Source organism: Sprattus sprattus (genome assembly GCF_963457725.1).
Source record: "Sprattus sprattus genome assembly, chromosome: 17".
In the NCBI taxonomy this organism is placed as follows: Eukaryota; Metazoa; Chordata; class Actinopteri; order Clupeiformes; family Clupeidae; genus Sprattus; species Sprattus sprattus.
The window spans coordinates 5,111,439-5,123,938 of record NC_137915.1 but is presented as its reverse complement, the minus strand read 5'-3'; the positions used below and the strand labels follow the sequence as shown (position 1 = coordinate 5,123,938).

At 47.0% G+C, this 12,500-nt stretch overlaps 1 protein-coding gene across 1 annotated transcript in view; it reads left to right on the top strand.

Annotated features, from left to right (window-relative positions):
* LOC308378296 (myosin-IIIa-like) overlaps nt 1-12,500 on the top strand; it is a gene marked incomplete at both ends in the record, with an annotated part of 28,170 nt that overhangs the window by 8,093 nt on the left and 7,577 nt on the right. The window contains 2 exons of the mRNA XM_080855157.1: nt 10,339-10,443; nt 10,962-11,061. Coding sequence (XP_080711283.1) covers nt 10,339-10,443; nt 10,962-11,061 — 205 coding nt within the window. The remainder of the gene's footprint in view (nt 1-10,338; nt 10,444-10,961; nt 11,062-12,500) is intronic.

Here is a 12,500-nt window from a genome sequence, read left to right as displayed (position 1 = left end):
ATAATAATAAACGCATGAATTAAAAAAAAGGGAATTTTATTCTGTTTGTGCCTGATTAGAATGAATGACCTTCAGGTGAGTTTAGCGTTGTGATATGGAAATATGACTAATACATGAAATATGACTAATACATGACGCATTCTAATGTGTGACATTTGGCCCATTGCATTGTAAAAGAACTGCGGTTCGTAGAGGTTAGCTCTAATTGTATACGGATAGCAACAAACTGCTTCAGTGCAGTCAGTCCAATCCAGATGTGAAAATTTTGCTCCCTCGCACAGCCATCAGTCCTGACTTGACCTCAAATGTACTGAAAAGGAAAGCTTGAATACAGATTTAAAAAAATATCAGACTCACTCTGGCATTGATTTCATTGCTTTTCCATCTATGAAACAAAAAGCATGGGGCACACTTTGCATTTAAAGTGGTGGTATTTGAGCCATAAAGTTCAAGGGTAACAGCTCTTTCTTTCAGACGCGGTAAGAAGGCAGCGTTACCCCCAGGTCCTTGTCCCCTCATGTTCCCCTGGCGAGCGCTCTGAAATGTCAGGTGCTTGACAGCAGAGTGCTGGAGGTCAATCAGTGTCAGAGCAGCGTGTTGGTTGGGCCCAGAGTGGTGGGAAGAGGTTTTCTCTTGGCTTGTTCATCAACAGTGACCTCTTGAATGTGTCAGGAGTACGGCAGCCAAAAGACCTCAGCAAAATCTAAACAAAATGTGTGTGTGTGTGTGTGTGTGTGTGTGTGTGTGTGTGTGTGTGTGTGTGTGTGTGTGTGTGTGTGTGTGTGTGTGTACACGTGTGTGTGTGTGTACGTGTGTGTTTGTTGATACACTTTCATGTCCAAGCCAAGCCTAAATCTAATTATAAAGCACACATTTTCTCTCCAGTGAATGTATGCCATAAGTGAGTCAGACATAAATGAGTCAGACTATTTTCCTGATCCCTTCCCTGCACTTCCGGGGCGCACAATAACCCCCGTGTAAAGGCTCTTGAAGTGCTTTTCCCAGAGTGAGTGGGAGCGCTCGGGCAGCTAAGCCTTTATGTGTGGCACGTTTCCTTTGCCGTTTCTCATTTGTTTTTGCAAATTCTCCCTCCCTCTCTCCCAACGCATACTCCCCACTCCTCATGCAAAACTCCCCAGTCAGCAGCCCAAATGCTGAGCTAATCCCTGGGCCGGGGGAGCAGCAAACAACACAACCCATCCTCCCCTCCACCCCTCCACCACAACCCATCCACCCCTCCACCCCTCCACCCCTCCACCACAACCCATCCTCCCCTCCACCCCTCCACCACAACCCATCCACCCCTCCACCCCTCCACCCCTCCACCACAACCCATCCTCCCCTCCACCCCTCCACCACAACCCATCCACCCCTCCACCCCTCCACCCCTCCACCACAACACACCTCCACCCCACCAACAGCACCCATCCACCCCTCCACCCCTCCACCACAACACACCCACCCCTCCACCACAACCCAACCTCCCCTCCACCACAACCCATCCACCCCTCCACCCCTCCACCACAACACCCCTCCACCACAACCCATCCACCCCTCCACCCCTCCACCACAACACACCCACCCCTCCACCACAACCCATCCACCCCTCCACCCCTCCACCACAACACCCCTCCACCACAACCCATCCACCCCTCCACCCCTCCACCACAACCCAACCTCCCCTCCACCCCTCCACCCCTCCACCCCTCCACCCCAACCCATCCACCCCTCCACCACAACACACCCACCCCTCCACCACAACCCAACCTCCCCTCCACCCCTCCACCCCAACCCATCCACCCCTCCACCACAACCCAACCTCCCCTCCACCCCTCCACCACAACCCCTCCATCCCTCCACCCCTCCACCCCTCCACCCCTCCACCACAACCCATCCACCCCTCCACCACAACACACCTCCATCCCTCCACCCCTCCACCCCAACCCATCCACCCCTCCACCCCAACCCATCCACCCCTCCACCCCAACCCATCCACCCCTCCACCACAACCCCTCCATCCCTCCACCCCTCCACCCCTCCACCACAACCCATCCACCCCTCCACCACAACACACCTCCATCCCTCCACCCCTCCACCACAACCCATCCACCCCTCCACCACAACACACCTCCACCCCATCAACAGCACCCATCCACCCATCCACCTCTCCACCCCACTAACTCCACACCTCCACCACACCAGCAGCACCCCTCCACCCCACTAACTCCACTGCTGCCTTTTGGGCTTTAGAGGGTCCAGTGAGGTCCAGAGTGCAGAGGGGCTGAAGGAGAGCCAGAGGGAGCAGTTAATTGCCGTGGTTCCTGTCCATCCCTCTGAACTGTAATTTTGAGTTTATTTCATCTTCTTCTTTTTCTTTGTGTTATATATATAGATATATACTTTAGATATGATTTTGTAAGAAAGATCAGAGGAAGGCTTCCTACAGGCTGCTCCACCTCTGATTATCAAGGCGACTTCTGTAAATTGCGATCACACACACACACACACACACACACACACACACACACACTGTTACGTGTCCCTCCTTTATGTTATGGTTCCCAGCCGTAACACACACATACACACACACACACACACACACACACACACACACAGACACACACACACACACACACACACACACACACTCCTCTCATCAGCCCTGGCACAGACTGCCCCCCCCCGCTCTTCTCCTTTTGGGCTCTTGTTTATAATCACAGCTCTGAGGGGAGCGGGGACGAGGCTTTCATCTGCCTCCTCCTCAGCCACTGCCCTTTAAGTATCTCCATTGTGTTCACGTCCACAGCGACCATCCTCAACAAGAACCAATCAAAGAGCCCAATTAGGGTTCAAAAACCAGTCCTGGTCTGCTGTAAGTGGGTCCACAAAAAGTGAGTTTCAGTTTAATTATTGTGCATGTAACCAATCAAAGAGCCCAATTAGGGTTCAAAAACCAGTCCTTGTCCGCTGTAAGTGGGTCCACAAAAAGTGAGTTTCAGTTTAATTATTGTGCATCTAACCAATCAAAGAGCCCAATTAGGGTTCAAAAACCAGTCCTGGTCCGCTGTAAGTGGGTCCACAAAAAGTGAGTTTCAGTTTAATTATTGTGCATCTAACCAATAAGAGCGCTCATCCGGCTCTTATTGTAGCCATATATTTATCTTACTTTTAACTTATTGAGCTATTGGTCTTTTAGAGAAACTAATGGCCTTTTGCATGCATCCATGGCCCATTAGTTTTACTAATTAATATTGCAGCCTATCATAAATACTGTGTTTTATTAAAAGGCCAGTATTTTTCTGCCTTTCCACAGATGAAAATGGTGTGTAGTTGTTTTACCAGCTTGTTACAGCCTCTGCTTATTTTTCATCTGCTGAGAGGAAGACAGGGCTAGTATAGATGAATATACATCACAATAGTATATCACAAAGATGGGGAAAAACGTACCCCATCACAATATGTGTCAGTAGACCATCACAACTTGTCATAGCATTTGTCGGCTTTTCTTATATGGATCAATTTTTTATTGATTATTTATGTGAGGTTTTATAATATTATGTACTAAACCTGAGCTTAATGCTGCCTTTGCGTGCTGAGAGACTGAATGTAAGGCATGTTCCATGTGTTATTGCACTGCCAGACCACAGACACAAATCTTTATCATATTGAAGATCCTGTTTAAAAATCACATGCCTCACCTCTGGTGAAGTTCATTCATTGAATAGTGGGCATGTATTATTAAGCTGGTTGTATGAAATATCACCTCTTGATTGTCGTATGACCTGACACCTTCATTCAGCGGTGGATGCTTTTGTTTTTAGCGTTTGAGTAATGAACTGCTGAAATCTCTCTCCTCGATCTATTCCGTCAGGTCACAGTTTTGCTTTGTCAACTCCGACAATGAACTCACAGATTAATTGGGATTCAGTGCCACTTCACGGAAATCAATTCCCTGTTTACGGCCCTACCTGTGTCCTCTCTCACGCCAGAGGGTCAAACATACCACCTCGTCACGCAGAAGGGCTTTTGTCATCCAATCTGGTTTTATTACAGAAGCAAAAAAAAATGTTTTGGGCTGCACAGAACATGATATCCTGAAGAGACAGATGTGCTCAGCTATTCTTAAGTGAATCATTTAGGACTAATGAAAAACATAATGATATGGAAATATGAGACTTTAATCAAGTATGTGTGTTAATCATATGCCTTTGTTTGCAGAAAAATGACTTTTCTGTATATATATATTTGATTCTTAAGTGCTGATGGTTCTAACTCTTAGTATGTGCTTACAAGTGTACCTTCCGTGTGTGTGTAAGTAAGGGCTGATAAGAAGAACTAGTAGTCCTTCTTTTCTGCCTTGCTGATGCTTTACTTTGCAAAAAGCATAGTAAGATGACCTCGGACGTCAGAGACCCACCAAGTTGTTATCCCTGCTGAGTTTGGCGTCAGAGAACACTTACTTTTTCTCTATAAACCTTGAGAGATGTGTTTTATTTTGGTTCTCTCTCGTCTGCTGCAGTCTCTCTCTGAGAGAGGGCCTGTGCCTCTCTCTGGCCTGCCAGAACGTGGGTGAGCCAGACAAGCTTGTTGTTGTTAAGTAAATATACTTTTATACAATACCGGAGTCCTGAGGTAACTTGAGTGAATTTTAACCTAACTTGTTCATTATTCAACAAATACATGTAATAATAAGGCCCAATGAAACTATTAAGCAGTGAGTCAAATCTTCTCTTTGTGTTATTTTAAACCTGACACCGCAACCTATAGTGACATTACATTGCACATGCCTACAGTGGCATACATTTTCAGACTCTTCCATTGAACATTTTCTGATCTCTGTCATACTTCCCTGTTGTTGGCCTGTATCCCCTGCCCTGGTGTCTCTTGCGAGAGGCGGCCCGGTGTGCTTCTTAGGACGGGCCGTCTCAGTTGTGCTATCATTAATTGACAATGAGGTTTAAAATGCCATTGTTTGTCAAGGCTTTTCATTGAATGTCTGGAGAAAGCAGACACCTCTCGCACCATCGGAGTGTAAATGATAAGGTCACCCAGACAAAGGGAGCGGCTACCTCTAAGGAGTCTGTGTAACACACTATCAGACAGGGCCACACACACACACACGCACACACACGCACACACACGCACACACACGCACGCACACACACACACACACACACGCACACACACACACACACACACGCACACACACATGCACACGCACACACGCACACACACATGCAAACATGCAAACAGACACCATCAGACATGTAGTCATTTATAGGCAGCACAGACACAAACTCACACAAACACACACACACACAGACACAAACTCACACACACACACACATGCAAACAGACACACCATCAGACATGTAGTCATTTATAGACAGCAGCACAGACACAAACACACACAAACACACACACACACACACACATATGCAAACAAACACACCATCAGACATGTAGTCATTTATAGACAGCAGCACAAACACAAACACACACAAAACAACACAAATTGAGAGGATGTGTGATTAGATATCCGGCCAAACCACAACAGCCAACTGCAATCAATTTGATTTCAAGTGCCACCCCATCTTAACTTAACCAGAGAAAGTACGCTATTCAATGGATGTATGGATGGAGCGTGCGTCCATCTTTGTCTGGTGTCACTCAACTACAACAAGCTCCTGTACTGCACCTGGGAAATAAGCTATGCAAATGTATGGGCACCGGATAGACCACAGACACTAAGTGGCCCTTCATGTCAGCGCCCCTGTGATCAGACGCTCTTTGATCTTCAGGTCTCCTTCAAGGCAGAGGAACTCCATGTCCGCCTGGCCAACTAGAATCATCACTGGAAGACCATGTTTAGTTACCCTGGAAGTGGGAGTATATTTCGGTGGTAATTTGCTACCCAACCTTGATGATAGTGTTGTTGAACAAACGTATTGACGTATTGGTTGCCCCCCTTTTGAAGTTCGTTTTTTTTGCAAAAGCCTTGTTGAAGGCTCGTCGCAGATGGATCCCAGCAGCAGTCCTGAGAGTCGTGACTGCGGACTGAGTGCTTCTCCTGCTTGGAAATAGGGCTTGGAGAGCCTGTGAGGCAAAAAGCTGAGAGGGGGGGGGGTGTGTGGGGGGGGGGGGGGGAGGGGAGTAGAGGGAGAGAGTGAGAACAGAGAGAAATGAGAAAGACATAAGGAAAGAGGTACAAAAATAAAAGAAAAAGACTCGAGAGATTGAGAGACAGTGAGTGAGTGAGTGAGTGAGTGAGTGAGTGAGTGAGTGAGTGAGTGAGTGAGTGAGTGAGTGAGTGAGTGAGTGAGTGAGTGAGTGAGTGAGTGAGTGAGTGAGTGAGTGAGTGACATACATAGAGTAATGCATAATAAGGGGAGAGAGAAAGAAAAAGAGAAAGAGAGAGAGAGAGGGAACAGCACTCAGTCTCTCTCTTCTGAGTGTATGTGAGGAATTATGTTGATGCCGTGTCGTGGGCTGACATTAGCGGCGGCACGCCACGTCTCCGGGAGCTAATCGGGGTTGATGAGCGTGAATGTCTGGATATAAGCCCATCTCACCGAGAGATTGAAAGGAGTGCCATTCTCGGGTGCGCACGTGCTCGCCAGGCACACAGGAACACACTCGTGCTTCTACAGCATGTGAGCAGGAACAGTACGAAACCCACGAACGAATTTGCATTCGTTTCGTCACTCTGATCAACTCAGAAAATACTCGTGAATGGGCCTCATCTCCCGCTGTCTCTCGTTGTCTCTCGTTTTGGGCCAGATGCATGCGGAAGTTTTGTCAGACTCGGTGTCAATGGGTACACACACCCACCCATCCCCCACCCCCGCACACACACACACACACACACACACACACACTTGCATACTTACACACAAAAAAAATACACAAACTTACAACTTCCTGCTGCATGCTACTACTTCAGCTGGAGTTGAGCAAGAGTAGCAGAAATAACCGAACCGCCATTTGAATGATGTCAGGAGCTCCTCTGAATCGCCACCAAATCTCCTCCTGGCACCGGCTGGGGCGCTGCGCCGAGGCGATGGGGACAGCTGGGACTTAAGCCTGGCACTCGCGCATCACTGACGAGAACTCCGCAGCAGTGGCGGCGCTGCCAAGCTTCACATGCCCCGGACACACACCAACCGCACATACATGCCCCGGACACACACCACCCGCACATACATGCCCCGGTCACACACCACCCGCACATACATGCCCCGGTCACACACCACCCGCACATACATGCCCCGGTCAGGGCAACTGCACCCTGCGGACCACTCACAGTCTGCCCTGTAGTGAGGGTGAGGGTGAGGGTAAAACAAGTGAGCTCTACCACTCCTGCAGCTCTTCTGCTTTTTTTGTCCAGCTGCACATTCACAAACTCTCCTGAACGCTTTTATACACGTGTGTGTCCAGCTGCACATTCACAAACTCTCCTGAACGCTTTTATACACGTGTGTGTCCAGCTGCACATTCACAAACTCTCCTGAACGCTTTTATACACGTGTGTGTCCAGCAGCACATTCACAAACTCTCGAGAACGCTTTTATACACGCGTGTGTCCAGCAGCACATTCACAAACTCTCCTGAACGCCTTTTTACGCGTGTGTGTCCAGTAGCACATTCACAAACTCTCCTGAATGCTTTTATACACGTGTGTGTCTAGCAGCACATTCACAAACTCACCTGAATGCTTTTATACACGTGTGTGTCCAGCAGCACATTCACAATCGCTCTTGAATGTAATTAATGGTGATGTCAGAGGCTTTCCCTCCTATGTGTTTAAGAGCCTTGACTCTGACTTTGACTAATGCTGAGGCACTGGAGCTGTGGCTCTTGTTTTTGAACCTGAGCATCTCTCCTCATCTCTCACTTTCTCTCTCTCTCTCTCTCTCGCTCGATCTCTGTTCTCCTGTCAGCACTGTAACTTAATGATGACAGGTGAGCTGGAGACTGATGTGAGCTTTGACAGCAAATGCCACCGCATTCTTTCCAGAATTCATGGGCAGTGGGCCTGGTTTAGATGGACAAATTTGCAGATTTATCATGCTCCATAACCTCTGTCTGTGTGTGTGTGTGTGTGTGTGTGTGTGTGTGTGTGTTTCTCTGTGTAGGTTCTAGTTTGTTAGACTGCTTTATGCTGCCCTGCGGTTGCCAGCTAGAACTCAAGTATTAAGTGTAACTCCCTGATGAAGCATGTGGCATTGTGATCCAATTCCCACTGTCTTATCTCCTCCAACCTCGTGTTTGCTCATTTCCTCACCTTGTGCTTGTGATCATTATATCAGAACAATTAAACGAAAAATAGGTGAAATATCGTTCACAGGCCGTTTAATGCAACAACGTGATGAAAAGAGCACTGAAATTACACACCAAATTACCCAAATACTTGGCCACACAGACACAGGCCCGTCTGGAGAATCGAGAAAATGCTCCAATCACGTGTTACCCTTCTGAAAGCGAGCCGTGTCAGCTGTAAGTGGAACAGGCAATTTACTGCTCCCTGTGGTTAGCTCAATTAACGGCTGTAAACGGCCCAGACAGGGGGAAGGCAGAAACAACTTTTACAGTGGCGTACGACCCGTAGGGTAGAATGCTAATCAACCACCAGAATTGGGCCTGGCATCTTTGGGAATACTTGACAAGAACCCCACCCCCCCTAAATATCATGTATGCAAATTCCCATTTATGTTAACGTTTCAGCCCTAATTCTGATGCAACTACCTTGCCACCTTAATTACTCAAATCACCTTGTACTACACTTAGCTTGGTTTAATGAAGATTTGACATGGTTGGCGTGAAGGATGGCTGATGAGATGCAGCCATTTTGTTTGTTTTTCTGTTGTGTTTACAAATTGTTTTCTTTGGCGCGATGTAGTGTAAAGCGTGTTTTAGAGAGATCTCGACAGGATACCAATTTGATTCTCAAAGCGTACATCACTGCACCCGCCAGTCTCACCCTGTTCCTTCTCTCTCTCTCTCTCTTTCTCTCTTTTTCTCTCTCTCTCTCTCTCTCTCTCTCTCTCTCTCACGGGGGAGACGTGCAGTTCTCCTTTCTGGTGCCATGCACAATTAGGCAAATGGAAAGGTTCCCCCTAAAAACACCAAATTAGTGCCAAATAAAAAAACTGCTGTAGTTTTATAGAGGTAAAGTGTCTCAGATGAAGAAAACTAAACACATGAATCCTTCCGTCTCTGCTAGTCTGTCTTACTTGGCTGTTTTGTTGCAGACAGAAATGAGAGAGAGAAAGGGTAAATAGAGAGAGAGAGAGAGGGAGAGATGGAGAAGAAAAACAGACATGTTTACACTAGAAGTGACACTTTCTTTTACTTTCAGATCTTACCTTTGTTATTGACTGCTCTCTCCACCCACCGCATCTAATTTTGGGGGGAGTTCGGGGGAGGTGGGGGCAATTCAGTTCATTTTCTTTGTGGGGTCAGAATCAGGCGGACACAAAATAGGGGGGTGTGGATGTTGCCATGGCAACGCACAAGACAATTTAGTGTAATTTGGAGAGGGCTTAGCAGAGGACAAAAGAGCTGTGCTTCACCTCAGAAAGATGCTGGCAGCCTGGCAGCCATGATTAGAGGGACAGAATGCACTACGCTTCCCCTTGCCACTGAAAAAGCACACCAAACTAGTTACAGTCACACACACCTGAGTTCCTTTGCCATGTCTGTGTTGCTGTTACTGTTTGTGGTAGTGTTTTTCTACATTTAGTGTGGGTCGGAAAACAAAGAAGCAGGCAAAGTGTAGATAGAACATATTATCCATATCCACATATCCATTCATCTTGTAAGCTAATGCAGAGATTTGTAAAAATAGCACCAGAGGAGTTGTTTTGGTGAGGGTGGGGGTGTGTGGGGGGGGAAGAGATTTGCACATCTTAAATGATGTCAGAGTTTAAGTCACATCAAAGCTCAGCAAATCCGTCTCATGAGAATTAAAATTTTCCCCGGGGGATGATTTTTCTTTTTAACCTCCACCGCTGACTGTGTGAAAAGATAAGATTTTCCATATCCAGGGATTGAATCGAATGCGGGGACATCCATCTCAGCATCTGGTGGGCTTTGAAGCCACCCTTTGAGTCATCATTTGGAAACAAAAGCTGGTTCCCCTGACTCAACAATAGGGGGCTTCTGTCAAGATCTCCGGGGGAAGAGAAAAAAAAAAAAAAAAAAAAAACGACTGTGTCCTATCAGTGCCTTTTGTCTCAGATTGTGTGTGTGTGAATTTGCCTGATGTTACTCAGCTACAACAGAGGAGGAAATCCCCCCCCGGCTCATATTCATCCCATCTCTTTTGTCTGCCTCTAGCTCTGCAATGGCGGCTCCGTGACGGATTTGGCCAAGGGCCTGCTGAAGCGAGGTGACCGGATGGACGAGCCCATAATTGCCTACATCATACACGAGGCCCTCATGGTAAATACCCGCCCCCCAGCCACACACACACACACAGAAACACACACACACACACACACACACACCGCACTAACACACACACACCGCACACACACACACACACACACACAGAAACACACACACACACACACACACCGCACACACACACACACACACACACACACACACACACACACACACACACACACACAGACAGACAAAGAGACTGTATTATTGAGTCAAAGCCTTTAATGACCCTTTTAAACAGACTCTTTACTGTCTACGCTCCCGTTACACACTTAAACACACATAAAACACAAGACTATACTGCTGGGCGGTGAATACAGGCGTAATTGGTATGGGCTTCAGCTATAAGGCGTGCATCCAGTTTCGTTTCGCCAGCGCCCAAAGCACTTTCACAGGGACTTATCTTCACAAGTCAATGGGCCTCCGAGGAGCTGTCTGAAGGGTGTGTGTGTGTGTGTGTGTGTGTGTGTGTGTGTGTGTGTGTGTGTGTGTGTGTGCTCTCACCCCTACAGGGCCTGAAACACTTACACATCAATAAGACCATCCACCGTGACGTCAAGGGCAACAACATCCTCCTTACCACACATGGAGGCGTCAAGCTGGTAGATTTCGGTGAGTTATGATAAAGTGCGTGTGTGTGTGTGTGTGTATGTGTGTGCCAAAGATGGAGAATAACAAGAGCAATAATAAAAAATGGTAAATTGAAAGATGGAACAGTTGCAGATTTCTCTGCCACACAAAGAGTGCAAAACTACATTTCCCAAAAGGGCCAAATCCATTACCAAGCGAATGTTTGCAATGCTAATCACCCCATACTTTATCAAGGCCAGGATGCATTAACCAAAGTGGGGAGAGTGGACAGCCCTTAAAACATTCCCATTAAATAAAAGCACACGCTTCTCTCCCCGCCTGAGGTGGTTAGGGGTGCCAGGCAAGAGCAGGTCCCCCCGTCTCTCTCCGCCTGCTTCTTAACCAAATGAAGCTCCCTAAGTAGCCGTGTGTAGAAACACGAGTCCTCATAAGTGGAGTGAGGCAGCCTCCACCCACAGAGTGACTCACTGTGCTCTCCTCCAGAGGGGCTGAGAAGACGACGAGGAGGAGGAGAGGGAGATAGAGAGAGAGAGAGAGCGAGAGCGAAAGCGAGAGAGGATTTGTCGGGCCAAAAGAAATGATGACTCATGCATCAAAGTTAAAGTGTCTCTGGCAAAGACAAAGACAGCAGAAAGGCCAAGGCATCTCACTTAGCAGACTACTAGGTTACCGACACAAACTATGGAAATCCTAAAACATGTTCCAGGAACACAGACCTTCAGTGGAACACAGGCCTTCAGAGGAACACAGGCCTTCCTTAATTCAGATCTGTCCTCACTCGTATTTCTTTTCATTTTAAACGTAAACTTTGAGACCAAGTTTTCTAAAAGCAGTGCTATTCATTAAAAAAAAGACTGTGATAATTCAAAGTCATGCTTCTTTTGTGAAGTGAACAGGTAGGATGGTCATTCCATCATCCTCGTGGAAGTGTTGAATCTGTATCTATCTGTATTTTCTGTGGGATAGAGCTGGACAGTCTTCCCCCCAAATGTCAAGCATTGTGTGGTGCAGCGCTACCAATTGCCGTGAAATTATTGATGTTGGTTTACATCTACTTGGTGAAATGTTTTGAAAATCCCAGGCCACAGCAGGTCTTAGTGTCAGAGTGTTTTTAAGGAATCATAACTGAATTATTTTCACGTGTAGAAGTTTGTTTTTTAACCTTTAATGACTACAAATATAGACCATAAATATGTGAGGTTTTCATGAAAGGGGCATTTTGCTGGGAGTTAGATAAAAACCCTCTAAATCCTGTAGTCACTGTAGCCTAAACCCCTCTGGACATACCGTGGCATTCTACACATATTCTCTGTCTGTGTGGTGTGTGCAAATCTCCATAAATCCACCATGTAACGTTTTTACATAACCGGTATCTGCTAGCTGAGAGAACCTCTCCCACAGCGGCTAAAAGCCAGTGAGCTAATGCGGCATAAGCAGGTGTCCTACTTTCAAGTTTTATA